This window comes from Hippopotamus amphibius, chromosome 11 (assembly GCF_030028045.1).
Source record: "Hippopotamus amphibius kiboko isolate mHipAmp2 chromosome 11, mHipAmp2.hap2, whole genome shotgun sequence".
Classification (NCBI taxonomy): Eukaryota; Metazoa; Chordata; class Mammalia; order Artiodactyla; family Hippopotamidae; genus Hippopotamus; species Hippopotamus amphibius.
Window position 1 is genome coordinate 112,621,963 of NC_080196.1, and position 17,193 is coordinate 112,639,155.

Sequence of the window (17,193 nt, forward strand, 5' to 3'; positions counted from 1 at the left end):
CACCAGGACTACCTGGCCTGGGCTACGGTCTACTGGGCCTGGACTTGCCCAGCTCAGGACCATCCGAATACAGAGATACCTAAGCCTGGACCACCGGAGCACGAGCTACCTGGGCAAGCACTTCCTGGGCCTGGGCCTGGGCCACCAGGGTATGGGGCCCCCCAGACACCGGACTACCTGAGCCCAAGCCACCTGGACGTGGGATACCCGGGCAAGGGCGACCTGGGCACAGGGCTACCGGGCTACACAGGCTACCCCACCCGCGCCGGGACCACCCAGGCGCACGCGCTCACCTGCTGCCGGGTGGGCCGCGCCCTCCTCTCCGCTCTCGTCGGCGGCCTCGTCGGCCAGGCCGGAGCCCGGGGAGTCGGCGGCGGCGCAGGCCGAGCCAGGGCTGCTGGGCTGTGAGGCCGAGTCGCCCTCGCTGAGCGAGCCGCAGCGGGCGCGGGGCGCGCGGTCCCCGGGGCCGTCGCGGTCGCGGCGCGCGCGGCGGTGCACCCGCGAGTGCAGCACCATTTGGTGGTAGGTGCGGAAGATCTTGCCGCACTCGAAGCACTCGGACGACTTGCCGTGGCCGGCGGGGGCGGCGGCTCGGCGGCTGGGGCGCGCGGCCGGCCGGGGATCCGGGGGCCCGGGCGCGGGGTCGCCGGGCGCACCCGCCCGCTTGCGCGGGGGCCCCTGCGCGCCGGGCTCGGGCTCGCGCTTGCGCTTCTCCTGGCTCACCAGGATGAACTCGCGCCGCTCCTTGTCGAAGGCCACGTCCCCGGCCAGCGCCTCGTCCCACGCCGCGTACTTGAGGTACTCGGCCGGCTCGGCCACCTTGCCGCGCGTGGCCAGCTGCCAGGCCTGGTAGCTGTTGACCGGGTCCAGCTCGGCCACGCGCCGGCCGGCCTGCCCGCGGGAGGGCGCGCCGGCCGCCGGGCGCAGGTTCAGGCACTGAAGGAAGAGCTGCTGGGGGTCGGCGGGGCCGGGCGCCGCGCCCTCCCCGACCGGGGCCCGCAGCCGGCCGGCCTCCACCCGGCGGTGGATGGCGTTGTGCGCGTTCAAGCTGTCCAGGTTCGTAAACAGGTTCCCGCACTTGGTGCAGACTTCGTAGAGGCTCAGGCCAGCCACCATCACCTCCTCCTGCACCACGTTGTTGATGGTGGCGATGGGGTCCAGCTCGCTGCGGGGCTTGTTCTTGCTCCCCCCCTTCGGGCCGTGCGCCTTCATGTGGTTCTTCAGGAACCACGGCTCCTTGAACCTCCGGCCGCAGATGTGGCAGCCGTGGTCGAAGGAGCCCCTGTGCTTCTTCATGTGCGCCTTGAGGAACCAGGTCTGGCTGAAGGCCTGGCCGCACACCTCGCAGGGGAACTCGCCGGGGGGCAGCTCGGGCTTGCCGTTCTCCGCGAAGGCGTGGCCGCGGGGCCCCTGCGCCGTGATGTGGTCCTTCTCGATGTGGCTGAGCAGGGACTCCTCGCGCAGGGTCGCGTAGCCGCACAGCCGGCACTTGAAGGGCTTGTGCGCCTGGTGCACGTGCCGCTCCAGGTCCTTCTTGCGCTCGAAGCTGCTCCTGCAGAAGGCGCACTGCCCCGCCGGGGCGCCCGGGGCCGCCGGGGCCGCGCACGCCGGCCCCGCCGCCTCCTTCCGGCTGCTCCGCAGCAGGATCTTGCCGTCGCCCGCCTGCGCGGCGCCGTTCAGGATCTGGTTGCAGGCCGAGGTGCTCTTCGTGGGGCTGGCGCAGCCGTCCAGGCCCTCGGACACGCGCGCCTCGCCCGCCTCGGGCTCGTGGCCCTGGATCAGCGTCCCCGTGCGGTGGCCGCGGATGTGGATCTTCAGGTTGCCCTTCTGGGAGGCCCGGTGGTCGCAGTAGGGACACTTGTAAGGCTTCTCGCCCGTGTGCTTGCGCATGTGCTGCGACAGGGAGCTCTGGAAGGGGAAGCTCTTGCCGCAGATGCAGCAGCTGTGGCTCAGCGCCCTCTCCCCGTCCGCCTCGGGGCTCCGGCTGGCCCCGGGGGGGCTGGGGCCCCTCCTCGGCTCCGTCTGGGCCTCCCGGGGGCGGTCCATCTCCACGACGAGCGCTCGCCCGGCCGCGGCGGCTCGGCTCTCGGTCACGCGAGCCTGCAGGACGCCGTCTTATGGCTCCATGTTCAGCTGAGCCTCCCGCTGCCCGGCTGCACGGGCGCGCCTGCCGCGCGGACGGGCATGTCCTACCTGGAGAGCATGGCAGACGGCCGCAGGCACCTGCAACAGAAAAGACACGGAGATCTTAGGAGCCCGGTTTCCCAACATAACAGGGGCCGGGTGACATCCGCAGTCGGTGATCCCCACGCCCCACCTTCAGAAGACCGAGCCCTTCCAAACTAAAGGCAGGAAGCCCCGCAAGAGTTTACCCAGACGTAGCAGCAGCTGCTTTGCTTTAAAAGATCAGTAAGTAACCAATTAATGACAGATAATAATTGGATGCTGTCATTAATAGTCATTGTGAATGACTGTGTACTAAAATAATTTTTTATCAAACATCCAATCTTTAAGGAATGACTGTGGTGAGAAAGTCCGTGAGAGTGTGAGGAACACAGGTGAGGGGACAGGAGCACATCTGGGAATGAGGGACAGAGACACGGGCCGGGAGGAGGATGACAAAACGTGGGGACACGTGCAGGACACGTGAGCTGTGAGCCCTTTTCACAGCCGGGAAGGGCACTTCACAAATGCATCACTGTGTCTTGGTGAAGAAACATGGATGATTTAGTGAAAGAGAGGCGAGAAGAGCAGCAGCAGAACCCTGAGGTCCTTCCGGATCTGGGCCTGAATCTGCTGCTCCAGGACCTGGTGGCTCACGCCAGCCACCCCGATGGACACCACTCCCAGGGGCGTGTGACCACCAGGCCGTTTCCACAGCGACATTAGTTCTCCCTGCCTTAGGTAAAACCCGAACGCCTCGGCTGACCCTCCCCGACCTGGCCCTGTGTTTTCTTTCCTGCACTGCCCCCCCACTCTCCCCACCAGGTCCCTGATGCTCTGGCCGCAGGGCCCCAGAACACCCTCCCCACCCCAGCAGGTCGGGCAGTCTCCCCACTCCTCCACGGGTGGGGTCCCCATAGCACCTTCCCAGGGAGGTAGGGTCTGAGCCTGGTAGCAGCAGGTGTCACATTGCGTGGTCACTGTCACTCTCACGGCCGTCCAGCCTCTGGAGAATGAGAGGCCAGCCCGGGCTGCTCCTGCAGACGTCTGGGCACATCCCTCACCTGTTCACAGGCAAAGGTGACATGGACGGGGCGCCCCATGCTGTGCCCGACACACATTGGCCATACATCTGGGCTGCGAGAGAGCCAACCCAGAGGCCTGCAAACCACCAAACAGGCCCAAGACACTATCTCAGGAATGTCCATCTGACGTCTGATAAGGAGAATAAACAAAACAGCCGACCAGAAGAAGTGTGAGGGGTAAGGAGTCTTTCTGGACGGTATTTTGATGGGTATATATATGTATAATTGAGTCACTTTGCTGTACAGCACTAATTAGCACAACATTGTAATTCAACTATACTTTAATTTTAAAAATTATTTAAAAGAAAGCTGGGGAGGGGGGTGGGAGTTGGGGGAACCGCACACACAGGCCCCTAGGGCCCGGTCTGGTCATCCTTCTTATCTCTCAACAGAAGTCACTGAGTTAATGATTCTGAGGGTCTCCCTACTGGGGGAGGCTCCAGACTTGCACAGAGAGGAGCCCAGATGGGCAGATTTTCTTTGTAAAAAAAAGCTATAACATGTAGAAAGGAAATCACGTTTTTTACAAACTTCCAACCTCATACACACTAAGAACTCCTATTTGAAAAGTTACAAAATGTGAAGAAACTACATGTTTCTGATTGTCAAGCAGACAGTGTACAATGCACATCATTTGTTCAAAGTCAGAGGAAGGTCCCGTCCCCAAAGAGCCCGGGCAGCAATGTCTTGTTTGCTCTGAGTGGTCCGACTGCCATGTTTCCCCCGGAGCAGACCCAGAGAAGGATGCTGATGGTGGCACGGAGGGTGTCACCCGGACATCCCCAGGGCTCCGAGCAATGACCTGTTCCTCCACTCACCCTGAGGCGGGAGAAAGCACACAGGACAATGCCTTCTGGAAAACAAGGCACCTCCTGCTCTCTCCCAACACAACCCCCAGAAACCCACACAGGAGGCAGAAATCTCAGTTACTTATGTATCTTTCCAGACAGCTTCATCCTAGCAAGTTTCCCAGGCACCTGATGAAACCAACACAGTCTGAGCAACAAACTGGAAAGAAGCAGGAAGCACAGCTGCACACAGATATTCCTGAGTACAGAGTTCCCCACCCCCGCACCCCAGGAGAGAGGGGGAGAGAGAGAGATGTGAGACAGGAAACTCCCAGTAAAAGAAAGAAAGAAAATCTCCCCCTGAAACAGGATAAACAAATGAGGTTAACAAGAACACTTCTTAGAGGGAGGGAGGGGATACGGGGATATGTGTATAAAAACAGATGATTGAACTTGGTGTACCCCCCAAAAAATAATAAATAAATTAAAAAAAAAAAAAAAAAACACTTCTTCATGACAATGTAAGCTAATTTATTTTTTCAAGCTGTTCTGGCCTTGACGGCTGCATATTATTTATGATGATTTTATAAGGCAAATGATTTGTAGGCACCCATTTTTTTAATCCCAGGGCTTACTGCATCCCCCCAAATGTTGGATTTGATGTAATATATAAAAGGATAAATGAAACAGACTATTTACGTGTCACTTAGTGACCTAATCTGGGTATAAACATCTTCCATTTAAAGAACTGTCTAGAATGGGTTTACAGAAGAAAAAACAAAAACTGAAACACCAGAACCTGGTGTCTCTGAAGCAACTTTACAGACTCCACTGGACCCCTAAGCTGGTTCATAAAGGACATTAAATGTCAGAACTTCTCCCGTTCAAAGGAATTACACGTCGGAAACCCAGCCAGGAAGCCGGGCCCACGAAGCGTGAGCCCTCAGCTAGGGAAGGATCATAAAACGCAGCTACAGAGGCGCCCGGAAATAAAATGAAATTGTCAGGTGGGAAGAGTGGTTAGCATCACCAAAAACGCACTCTGGCGAGTTCTGCTTCCTTCTCTGCTACTCCCTGCCATTTCGCGCACTCCCGGGGGGCCGTAGAAAGTTGACGGCTCTCAAAGCCGAGCAGCTGCTCTGGGCATCTGCACAGAGACCCCATCTCTGTGCCGTCCAGGTGTGGTGCAGAGCTGACCCCGGGAGTCCCGTCCCCAGTTTGCCAGCGTGTGAATTTCAGGAGGTGTCTTTCACACCGGGGCGTGCCCTCACCTGTCAGGTGCTGGGAGTCAGGAAAGGACTGGAGAAAGCCGTGTGACCCCCAAAGCCCCTTGCAAAGCACCTCCTCCGAGTGCCACTCAGACCTCAGGTCACAGTGCAGAGTGAACCATCCACAGACAATAAAACACCTGCCCAGTAGGGCCTCACTTCTACTACCAGGTAGCATCCCGGCTGGGCAGGCCCAGAGCAAAGCGCAAAGAGGATCAGATGGGAGCACAGCCCCATCCACTACAGTGGAGGCAGGAGAGCCAGCTCAGGGGGTCCCAGCACATCCAGCATCCAGGCGCACAGGCGTCCAAAAGATGCAACTGCACGGCCCCCTTCTTTCCATGGGGGCCTCAGACTCGCCTGCCCATTTAAAAAGGCTTGGCGATGCCATCGTTGCCACATGGCAAAGAGAAAACCACATCCCCTTTCCTCATTACAGCCTTGATGTTTAAAATTTCTGATTCCCCAACACCCCCGAACCCCAGCCAAAGCCTAGACACTTCCCCTCAAGAAACACAAACACTAGAGAATACACTGCATTTCTTATTCGAACTTCCTGCAAAACTAGCTTTAAAGCTTCAAGCAAAGGCAGCAAGGCCCTGCAACTTACAGGAAAATCAGCACAACCAGCTCTTCTTTCTCTTTTGTTTTCTACTTCTCTGTCCATCCCCATCATTCAACACTGAGCCCGCTGTCACTCCCTGTGAGAAGGACAGGGGATGTCTTTTTAAAGAACTTAAAAGTATTTGGAGGGGGAAAATGGAAAAATAGAAAAATACCAAAAGGGTAATGACCACTTAAGCTCAAAACACCATTCTCTTAAGGAAATCATAACATCAACAAAACCGGCTCCACTTGAAAGAGGCCACTAAGTGGCCCCCTTCCTAAAGCCCACGGTCCACTCACGAAGTTTCTTGCAAACTTTTAAAGAAACAGTCAAAAAGGAATTCCCCACAACTGGCTTTCCTTACTCAGTGGGCAAATCAACAGGTCTTCGGGGCCATTCTTTTCAGCTGCAGGCAGAACCTGCTGTTTAAGACGGGGTCATCACTTCTTTTCCTCAAAAGGATGAGAATGGTGTCCTCAGAACGTCCAGCGTGAAGATGCAGCGGGCGGCTTCCCAGTTGGAAGACTTAGGGGAACCTTATTAGCCCCATAACCCATAGCACTAACCAGCTCTGCTCTCCTGAAAAAAAAAAAAAAAGGCCACCAGCCTCTGTGAGCCCAGAGGGTCTCAGATGGTTTGTCAGCATCGACTGGGGTCTCTGGTAGTGAGTGGTTCCCATCTGACCACCGCCCCATGATAAATGCCACACTGCCTGGTTTCAGCCAAGTACATTCCGGGACTGAGCTGCCCCTGCTTTACTCTCACAGACAAACGCAGGCCAAATGCGACCTGGTATTGCAACTTTCCCTAAAGCACATTCACCTAAAGATAACTAGCCTTACAAAACATGTAAATAAATGCCAGCTTTTTACTCAGACTAAAGCAACTAAAGAAAGTCTTCCAGTAACACAAATACTAGGAGGGGAGAGAAAACGCACACACCTGTGTTTCAGCTGACATTCGACCCACGTGCACGCACACACAAAGCACAGCCCCATTCAAATCATATTTTGCCCATAACGAACCACAGTTTTGTTGTTGTTACATTACAAACTTTTTCCAAGACTGTGGCTGGGAACTTGCCAGACAAGCCTGTAATTTAATTGTTTAGGCATAAAAATGGCTTGCTGATTATAGCTTTAAAATAGATTTCCAAGCATCTCTCCGTGTGTGTGTGTGTGTGTGTGTGTGTGTGTGTGTGTGTGTGTGTGTGTTTCTCATAGGGATGTAACAAACAGTTTGAAGCTACTTTTTTAAAACGCCTTATATAATTTTGGAAATAAATGTTTCTTTTTGAAAAAGTTTATTTCATATGTATAGAAACATTTATATTTGTATATATTACCTATATTATTTTATAATAACATAGGAAAAAGTAAAATGTTTTTTAAAGAAAATATAAATCTGTATTCAAAACATAAAATGCATTATCACAGAGATGGGGGAGGAGTTTAAGAAAGGGCAAAATATAAACAATTTGAAAATAAAACACGGAGCTAAACTTTCTATAGCTAAACTTTAAGACGTCATCATGTGAAGGCATAAGTAGATAAAGCACCAGGTCTAAATGCACATCTGTAAGGGCACTGCCATGCCGCAGAGGGAGTCTTTCTTTTCACGCCTACACAGCACAAGCGAAATATGCTGAGTTTCTCAAGACTGTGTACACTCACTGGATTTGGGATACATTTAATCTGTGGGCAAATGTTTCAACAAATAAATCACTTCTGTAAGTGAGGACCCTGGGAACTGAGTCTTGGACCAAACACAAGGCAGGAAAGTCACTTCCTGCAGCGTCCCTGGTGGCCCTGGGAAGCAGCGCTGAGGGCCCGGTTAACTCCACCTGCCGACCGTCACTCGTTTCAGAACAAGCCCTGCGGGGCTGGGACCAGGCCACACACCAGCAGGAAAAGCCCTGTGACAAAGCTGTCGGATCTCACAGTCCATCCCCGTCCCGCAGCCCCTCCTGCGACAGCCCCCTCGGTGGACGCCCCACAGCGCAGTCACGGGGCCAGTTAACAAGGGTTTCATCACAATCCCCGAGAGCTACTGGGCGCCAGGCCACTTATGGGACCTAAGAGCTCAGATAACTAAGCAACAGGCTTGGCTTCGAGGGAACCCAGATGTCAGGAAGAAACCCATAACCACACAGAGAACAGCAGCAGGGCAGGGAGGGAAGTGATGACCTGCCCTGGCCAAGGACGGCCGTGTCTCCCCTGGGAAGCCCAGGTGGGTGTGGGCTCAACTAGCCTTTAGAGCGACCCTCAACCCTCCTGCCCACACCCTGGAGTAACCCCCGCATCCTGCTGAATGGACCGCCAATCACAATTGAATCCACACGCTCCCCTTCATCTCAAACCAAGATCGTCTCCCAAACACAGAGCTGGGCGGCCTCTCTGAGGCTTCGACCCTTCACAGGCTCTCCACACCGTGGAGATGAGGCCCAAACTCTCCCGAGTGGCCTTCTAAGAACCTTCATCCCTGCACTGCCGGGGTCCCTGGGCCCTCAGTCAACGGCCACGTGCCTGCCCCACACCCCAGCTGGACACCCACTCCGTCTCACCTCTGAACCCTCGGGCGTGCGGGTCCCCCCCACCGTCCACCATCTCAGGCGTGGTCTTTCTAAGAGGCCTCTCCTGACCCCCTTCGCCCTGTGACCAGGTCAAGCCCACAGTCCCCCCCGCCAGCCCAGCCCTGGCCCTGTGCCGGCTCACGTCTGGACCCGCTTCTGTTACCGCTGCCTTAACGGGTCACCCGTGTGTGAGGCCTCCTACTTTGCAAAAGCAGGCCCACCACGTACTGACGAGTCCTGACAGCAGCGCAGGGCCAAGCAGGGCAGGCATCCCGGCACCGCGAGACGTGGTCTAGCCCGCGCGCTCCGAGGTCGGGCTACCCGGGATCCAAACCCAGTTCTGCCACTCCCTGGGGTCGGCTGTGTGACCGGGAGCAAGTCTCTCAACCTCTCAGCTCCCTGGCCCATTTCTTCATTTTTAACATGTAAGTGATGGCAATGAGAACTACATTACAGTATTTTTGTGAGGTTGACATTAACGCCTGCAAGGTGCAATGCCGAGCACGCAGCGACAGGTCAGTATGTGGCAGGTGTCATTATGAACGAACAGTTGGTACACGGGTGAAGGGTCAGTGCGGTACCCAAAGGTACCTGCTCACTGGCGGCGACACTGTCTGGTTTAGCAAATTCAGAAGCAGGAATGAGAGTTTAGGAAGCCGTATCAGAAATGGCTCAACAGCAACCCGAACGTGTTCCCTGGGCCCTGACAGGTTCACCACGGGGGTTAATTCACATGATGACAAAGTGCCCCCACAACAGCTGCAGTCACCCACTGCACACGCGTTCACACCCGTCCCAGCCCGACTCCACGCCAAGGCAACTTTAACACAGACTGGACACTAGACCATATTTGAGGATGACTGTCACTTTTGTTAAGTCGGTAGTACAGAACATTCTTAGTTCTTGGAGATGTGTGACGAAATATGTTAGAGGCGGTTTACGAAAAGGAGAAGGCAGATATATAAAACCGTGAACACCTGCCAGAGCTAGATGGTGGGCGTATAGATGCTCATCGGTGACTCTCTGCTTTGCATGGGTTTTGGATGTTTTTCACTAAAGAAGTTCGAAACATAAGCCCCACTTGCCACACCAGTAAGTAACACAGTGGAAAGCAGAGTAGCTCTGGGGCAGCCTGGCGGGCCCTCCCCCAACCCCATCCCTCTCCTCCCCTCTCCCCCTCCCCCACCCCTCCCCTTCTCCAGGCCCCCAAGAAGCTCAGGGGTCTCTAAGGAATGCACTTTGGGGAAATTACCTTTTGTTATTTTTCAGTATTTGAAAATCAAAGAAAGAAAAATCACCTGAATGATAGGAAACTGTCCAAATGAAAGCAGTACTTTAAGAGGCTGCCTGCTGATGTTTCCGAGGCTCGCCCCAGACATTCAAGGGTCCCCCCAAAGCTCCGTGGGGGGCGGCCTCGGTGCAGATGGTGCAGACTCAGCCATCGGAGCCAGAATGAGGCAGCCACAGGAGGAGGTGGGCGCTCGCGAAGACCCTCCCATCCTGTCCCAGGGCAAAACTCCGTGAAGGCTGCCAAGGTTTCTCTTCCTCAGTTCAAACAATCATTTTCTGACCAACTAAACGCGGCGTTGTCTGGGGGAAAAGGTAAACTATCCTGTACTTTTACACAGTAAGCACAGCTCTGTCTCTACATGTTTTCTGCTCTGTGAAGTAAACCAACACAAAGCAAAGGCCAAACGGTTTTGTCCTGATTTCCCCAAAACCATCAAAGTCTGGTCAATGAAAATCATATCCTGAAAAAGCAATCAGAAGGCTGATTTTTTTCAAATAACCTCTAATATTTAGAGTAATCTGCATAACAAAACAACTGTGCAAGTTTCTTTAAAGGGACCCAAACCAGAGACCTCGGGGAGGCCGACAGGCTGCAGGGAAGCTGGAAGGGGCGGTTCCTGCGCTGGGTCTGCTGCTCTTCTGTGGACAGAAGCAAAGCCTGACGCTTGGGCTCTCTGTCAAATAAGCCTCTTCCATTCCAGTTCATTAAATAACCACATCAGGACACTAAGAAATAGTTTGGCTTTCCCAACGCTCTGTGGTCTCCCCTCCTTCTCTCTCCCTTGGTCGCCACGGGGGTGGGGGGCTTCCGGGAGGCAGAGGAATCGGGGCGAGCCCACAGGGAGGCCCCTGTCCCAGAGGGGCAACAGGAGAATTCGGGAAAAGTGAGGAATCGGTGATGTGGGGAAGATGCCCTTACAAAGAAAACAGCTCAAGGCAGACAGCACGCTCTGGACATCTGCAGGAATTCTGGCTCCGGAAGGCAGGTCATAAAATTTAAAAAGCGGCCTCCCGAGGGCGACTGTGAGGCCGTCCTCTCTGCGGCAGGGCTGCTGGGCGCAGGCCCGCGGGTGCCGGCCGTGGCCTTCACACACCGTCCGCTTGTCCTCCAGCAGACAATGCAACGGGCCTCCCCTGCGACACTGTGGTCTTATGAGCCACCAACTAAAATACACCATTAACATCCCGCACAAGCTTATCTACTGCGGAGACAAAAAGCCCTTTCTGTGAACAAATGGGCAGAATTCCCTAACAACAACGAGGAGTTCCTCTCTCCACTCGCCAGTCCGCCCCGGATTAACAATCCCAGGCTTATAGTCCCCAGACGGGTCCGAGCCGCCCGTGAAGTGGCGCGTTCACTGCCGGCAGAGCCGGGGCGCTGATGGCAGGGGCCGATCAATAATCCATTATAAGCAAAGCCCGTTTCCACGCGCACCAGGAGAGACGAACGCGAGGGGCCAGAATCGCAGCATTCACGAGCAAGTAACCCCCCCACCGCCGCCTCCCCCACTCAGGGAGGAGGACACACACCCGCTGTCCCAGCGTGGGGGGCGCCCTGTGCACCCGCAGCCCTGCTTCCAAGCAGCCAGACAGCAACGCGCTCGCACTTCTCTGCCAAAAGCACCCGTGTTAAAGGTAAACCTCAAAACTGCTTTGTTCACGACATAAGGTGATGGAACAGCACCACGGACACGGCGGTGACAGACACCCATCCTCCTAAACAAAGGTCTCCTTTAAATTACTTTGCACCCCAAATAAATCAACGCGAGCGCCCATGTGAGTCCCCCAATGTAGCCAACTGTCCATAAAAAGGGTTTATTATGCAAACTCCGCCATCATTTAAAAGCAAGACTCGCTTCAATTCTGTGTCTCGGACCACAGGTTTGGAAGCATCATTCCTTTTACAGCACAGAGGCAGAGAGGACCTAAACGTTACTCCACAAGTAGGTTACCTTTGATGAAGCTGTTCACCAGAATCTGTCAAAAACCCAACAAATTCCTGGTTGAGCAGAGAGAGAGGCCATCTTTACCTCCAGAGAGAAGAAATTTCCTAACAGTGAAGACAGTACACCGACAAGATACTTGCTAAAGAAAATATAAATTAACATTAATATATAAGCTGCCCACACATCCTCTTACTAAAATACAAAAATTCGCAGTCAAATCTGACGTTACAGGCGACAACAGAAGCAGATGAATACGCAACATAATTATTGATTACATTCAGAAAAGGCCAAGAATAAACAAGGGAGGATGTGTGAATTTTCCTTCCCAGTCATTAATAACATACCCTGGAAAATCCAAAATGGTTATGGAGACTTAATAAAGAGGCATCCAATGGAAAATAAAGGCAGTGGATTTTTTATCTCAAAAGGAAAGAAGCATCCCTTTACTTGCTTTTTCTTCTGCTCTACAAAATGAATACATCACTGATACTTGTTATTTACTAGTTCCCAAGTCTTATGTTAAGTAGTGGCCTTATCAACCTATTTGTCCTCAAAAAAGGAAACCTCACAAAACCGGAAAAAAGAAAAAAAAGAAAAGTCACAGGAGCCGGGGCTTGCTCTGCAGATAGCTGTCCTGCTGGAGCCCAGGGTCCACCACAAAGAGCTGGGATCTGGCAGTAAATCCAGCTTCCTGGAGGGGCCGACACTGCCAGGCCGCGTAGTTAATGATCTTGTCAACATTTCCATTAAGAGCCGCATTTCCAGAAGCTAAGAACTGCATCTCCCCCAAACTGGGCAGCTCCACGAAATCTGTCGTCACCGAGGGGCTTTACAAAAATAGAAGAAAATCACTCGCTATTCAGTACAGGAACCACAAAAACACAAGTTTTTACTTTCACTCTTTTTCCATCCTGCACCAAGACGATGAAAGCCAATGTTTCCACTAATTCAGAAACCCTGGAAACTCGAGGACACCAGAGAAAATGAAGACTCATCAATTTCTTTTTAAAAACAAACACAGAACACCAGAAGGTCTTAGATAAACATCAGGGAAAATCCCGTTTAAAAGTGGCTTATAGGTTTTTACTCAGCTTAACCTCAAATGTGTAGAAACTGCCACCAATTAGGTATCCAGGTTAAATTGTTTTTAATTTTTTTTTTCTTTTTAGCAATTACCAGCAGTGAAAACAAAACAGTCATGGGCAGAAACACTGCATTTTCTTACTACGGAACACTTCCTGGTCTACTGGACACACCTTTTTGAAGACTGTAAATATATCTTAACTGAAATTTGTTTCTAGAAATAAACTGTACTTTATTTCATGTAAATCAACAGCAAAGGGCAATATTCGCCCCCAACATGCATATACTGACCTGTTTTCCAGCCTGTTACCTAAAACCAACATTTCTCTCCCAGCATAAGAGACCAGATCACAATGAATGCCTACCATCTGTGCTTTTTGTGAAAGCACCTAGAAGTCCCCACCACCAAGTAAAAGAATTGTGCCCAAGAATACAAAAGGAGAAAATTATGTGCAGTAAACCATAAACCATTCTGTTAAACATCACCTCCCCGGGCAGTTCTGTTTAGCAGAGAACTCAGCCCCCAAAAATCCCTTCATGAAGAGCACATAGCAGATAAATACTTCAAGAAATCAATTTTACTCAATTCTAAGCAGCAGCTTACAAACATTTCCTGTAAGAATGCCCTGAATTAAGTCCATTTTGGTAGGACAGCAGAAAGGCACATCGTGCAAGAAGTTATTTAAGATTCTGCGTGCCACTGTACCTACACCGATCGATACTGTAAGAGGATCAAAATTATTAAAGGGCAGATTCTCCCCCAAATGCTTTACTATAGAAAGCACGTATACCATAACCAGCTTAAATTCGCCAGATCTATTACTGCCAACAACGACTGTAACACGACCTGCTTTATCACTAATCCAAACAGCACCTTTGGAAGCAGCTGGATAGTTCAGCCTCTTAAGGAGAGTGATCTATCAGAGAATGTTTACAAAGAGCAATTCTTGACAAGAACATGATGTCACACGGCGGTAGGATTTACCCTGCCTTGCTTGTCTAAAAATATATTTTCAAGCACAGTTAATGACACATCACTGCAAGTTCTAAGTTCTGAAGATAAAAGACCTATCTATACTTTCCTTTCAAGGATAAAAGAATAAACAAGCAAAATTCCACTTTCAGTCCCCAAAATAACATTATTGTGTGATTCAGCTACGAAAGTTAAGAAAATCCTACACCTGAAGTGCCTGTAAATGACCTTGCCAGAAATGAGGATGGGCTGTATTCTAAGCCAAAGCATCCTGCCCAGCAACAGCTTTTGGAAACAGTAAATATAAAATACAGCCAGGCACACTTTTGAATGTGGAAGCTCCCGGCCTCACCCCTCCAGCCCCGGGCCCCTCCTCCGGCAGCCCCGCCTGGCGTCTCTGGGAAGGGCTGTGCTGTTTGAGTGCAGGGCTGGCCTGCGGTGAACAGAGGGGCGGCAGCGGGCACAGCAGTGGCTGCAAACATTCTCCAGGAACCCAGAGCCCAGGACCCCAATTCGGCGACCAAGGCTGGACCGTCCGTCTGAGTCCAGCCCGGAACCGGGTCCACCCTGAAGGGTGCAGGGAGGCCGGGCTGGGGGTGCCCGCTCCACCCCACCGGTGCCCCCTCCCCCTCATTCCCCCCCTCCAGGAGCTGCACCACATCCCACCCCAGCCGCCCTTCCTCGCACTGCTCGACCAGACATCACGGCACAGACAAGGTGAGGAGCCACGCGGGCACAGGTGGCTGGGCGAGGGCGGGTGACCCAAAAGCCAGGGCGGCGGCTCTCATGTTTTCAGGGGCTGTGACATCCAGTTAGGGACAACTTGGTCCAAGAAAATTACTCAGGCCTTAGAGCTCACTGACACGAACCATGTCAATGCCTGTTTGGTGAAAGAGATAGTTACCCGTAAACTTCGTGTCGTTTACACAAGACACAGGTCGACACAAGTCTATCGCACAACAAAGCCACGTGACTACACACAGGTGTCCGTAAGCACAGACCTGGAGGAGAAAGCAGCGGGACATGTGTGTCCTGCCCATGGAACTCACATAAAACAAAACAAAATGCAACTGCTCTAAGGTATGTTTCCAACTCAACCGCTGGAATGAGCGTCTCTTAGGTTCCTTGGTAAATACAACTGATCAGAGGCCACCTTGACCTCCCGTCTCCCGACCAGAGACCTGAGATGCCGTCACGGGCCCTCGTTCCTGGAGGAAGAGGCTCTGTCTCCCCAGCGGAGGACGGCGAGGCTCACGGCAAACAGCAGGCGCTGCCTACCAGCCGTACCAGCCTCCCTCTCGCAGAACCTTTCCACCCTTCTGAAGCCACGACGAGCCGCTGTACCATTTCAGGGACTGTGGTCCAAAGCCAAGTGTGGACCATCGCGTGGGACTTGTAGGCAAGAGGAGCGAGCACATCTGGGGCCTCGCTCAACTGCAAGCCCAAAGCTCGAGGAGCCTCTTTCTATCCATAAATAACCCAGCGCGAGCTGGTCAGCTGCAGAATCGAAGGACTATTAGATGTCCGGCGCTGAGTCTCATAAACTAGTGTGTTCCTCAGCGGCCGCCCTGGGCACCGCCGAGCCCCTGAATGAGGGGCCGGCCCAGGGTCTCGAGCCCCTCTGACACACAGGCACTGGCGACGGCAGCCGGGGCTTCCTCGCGGTGTGCGAGCATCCGCACTGGGACCCCCCAGAACCACGACGGGGCTGCCTAGTTACGCCTCCCACACGGTCACCACTCACTGAGTCACTGAGGGTGGGGAACAGGCTGTGACTTCTGAGTCTACAGTACTGCTGGCTTCTCAGCTCTACACTTATAATCGTATGAGCAAGTGATTCGTACAGAAGTACACCGTAAAACCGCTTTCGGTTCCTTGTTTGACACTTACTCTGAGTTTTGTCTTTTATTTTCTCCAAAATGGGTTTGCTGCACTAAGGATGCCCAGTTACAGAGGCTGGGAGACGGGGTCAGGCCATGGAGAGGGAAGCCACCACCCTCGGGTCTTCAATTTGTCCTTCCCCTGAATTAAGCTGGCAGGGCTCACGGTAAGGTTAAGGAGACCTGCAGGTAAGATGCCACGCTCCCAGCAAAAGATGCTTATTTTTAAGAATTCATAGGTAAGTGCGTATTGCATCATTGGGCGAGGGGGTGGGGCAAAGAAAAAATCTGCATAACGTCCTTGCACGTTGGAACCTCCTCCTTGGAAAGTTCTCAGTAAGGAGCTGCAGGATTTGTACACACTTTTAAGCTTTTTCTCCTTAAACTAAACCTGCCTGCATTTTTGAGCAGCAAACCCTAATTGCTTTCTCGGTTAATGGGACTTCTCAAACTAGTTCTTAAGTCTCTCAAGGGAAACAACGCTAAAGAAGCTACGTGAGGGACAGGAGACCCTTCAGAATTAGAACCGAGACCAAGAGCAGCTTTCTCTCAGGAGTGACGTGCAGACGGGCCTGGGATAATCAACTTTTTTTTTTTTAACACAAGGAGGTTCCTTTCACAAGAACACGCTCATCCCATCCTGCAGTCTATCGGGATATTTCCTCCCTGTGTCACACTCTGAAAACATGGCTTCAGCATGAAACAAAGGGAAAATCTCACTTTTCTCCTGAGGAGGTAAGCCTCTCACTCACCTTCAAGCCCTGAGGTCCAGCACAGCTGTCTGTTTGAAAGGATGCCCACTGTCGCTGGGTCCGTCTCGCCCACCACATGTGCACACACTTTTCCAGGCGCACAGGACCATTCTCTCCGGACGCTTCCTAATCACAGGTCACTCAGCAAAGCATCCCTTGTAGCTCTGGTCCCCAACGCCACAGGCACTTACGGAAAAGCCACCAGGAAAGACACTTCCAAAAAGAGAATCCGCGGGACTTCCCTGGTGGCGCAGCAGTTAAGAATCCGCCTGCCAATGCAGGGGACACCGGTTCGAGCCCTTGTCCAGGAAGATCCCACATGCCACGGAGCAACTGAGCCCATGCCCCACAACTCCTGAAGCCCATGCTCCTTGAGCCCGTGCTCCACAACAAGAGAAGCCACTGCACTGAGAAGCCCGCACACCGCAACAAAGAGTAGCCCCCGCTCGCCACAACTAGAGGAAGCCCACACGCAGCAACGCAGACCCAACACAGCCTAAAGAAAGAAACAAACAAATAAATAAAATTTAAAAAAAAGAACCTGCGTTGTGTTGAGTTAACGCAGGTCCACGGTGTTCTCAGCAGCTCACTCCACCCTCTGCGCCCACACCCTCACCCCAGGCACGCAGACGCCCAAAGGAGCCTCTTCCCCCCAGAAGGGCTCCACATGCAAATCCCACCCGCAAGGACCCGCTAGGGACAGGAGCCACAGCGCACTGCAGACGAGATGCCAGAAGATGTGCTGGCCCCAAGGCCACGTGGTGACAGGCATGTGCGCGCACACGC

The 17,193-nt window shown here is 53.1% G+C and overlaps 1 protein-coding gene across 2 annotated transcripts in view; it reads right to left on the reverse strand.

Moving 5' to 3' along the window:
* The window catches only part of ZNF516 (zinc finger protein 516), a 112,252-nt gene that overhangs the window by 63,675 nt on the left and 31,384 nt on the right, over positions 1-17,193 (reverse strand). For both annotated transcript variants that reach the window (XM_057699170.1, XM_057699171.1), the window contains exon 2: positions 294-2,223. In XM_057699170.1, coding sequence (XP_057555153.1) covers positions 294-2,046 — 1,753 coding nt within the window. In that variant the 5' untranslated portion in view covers positions 2,047-2,223. The remainder of the gene's footprint in view (positions 1-293; positions 2,224-17,193) is intronic.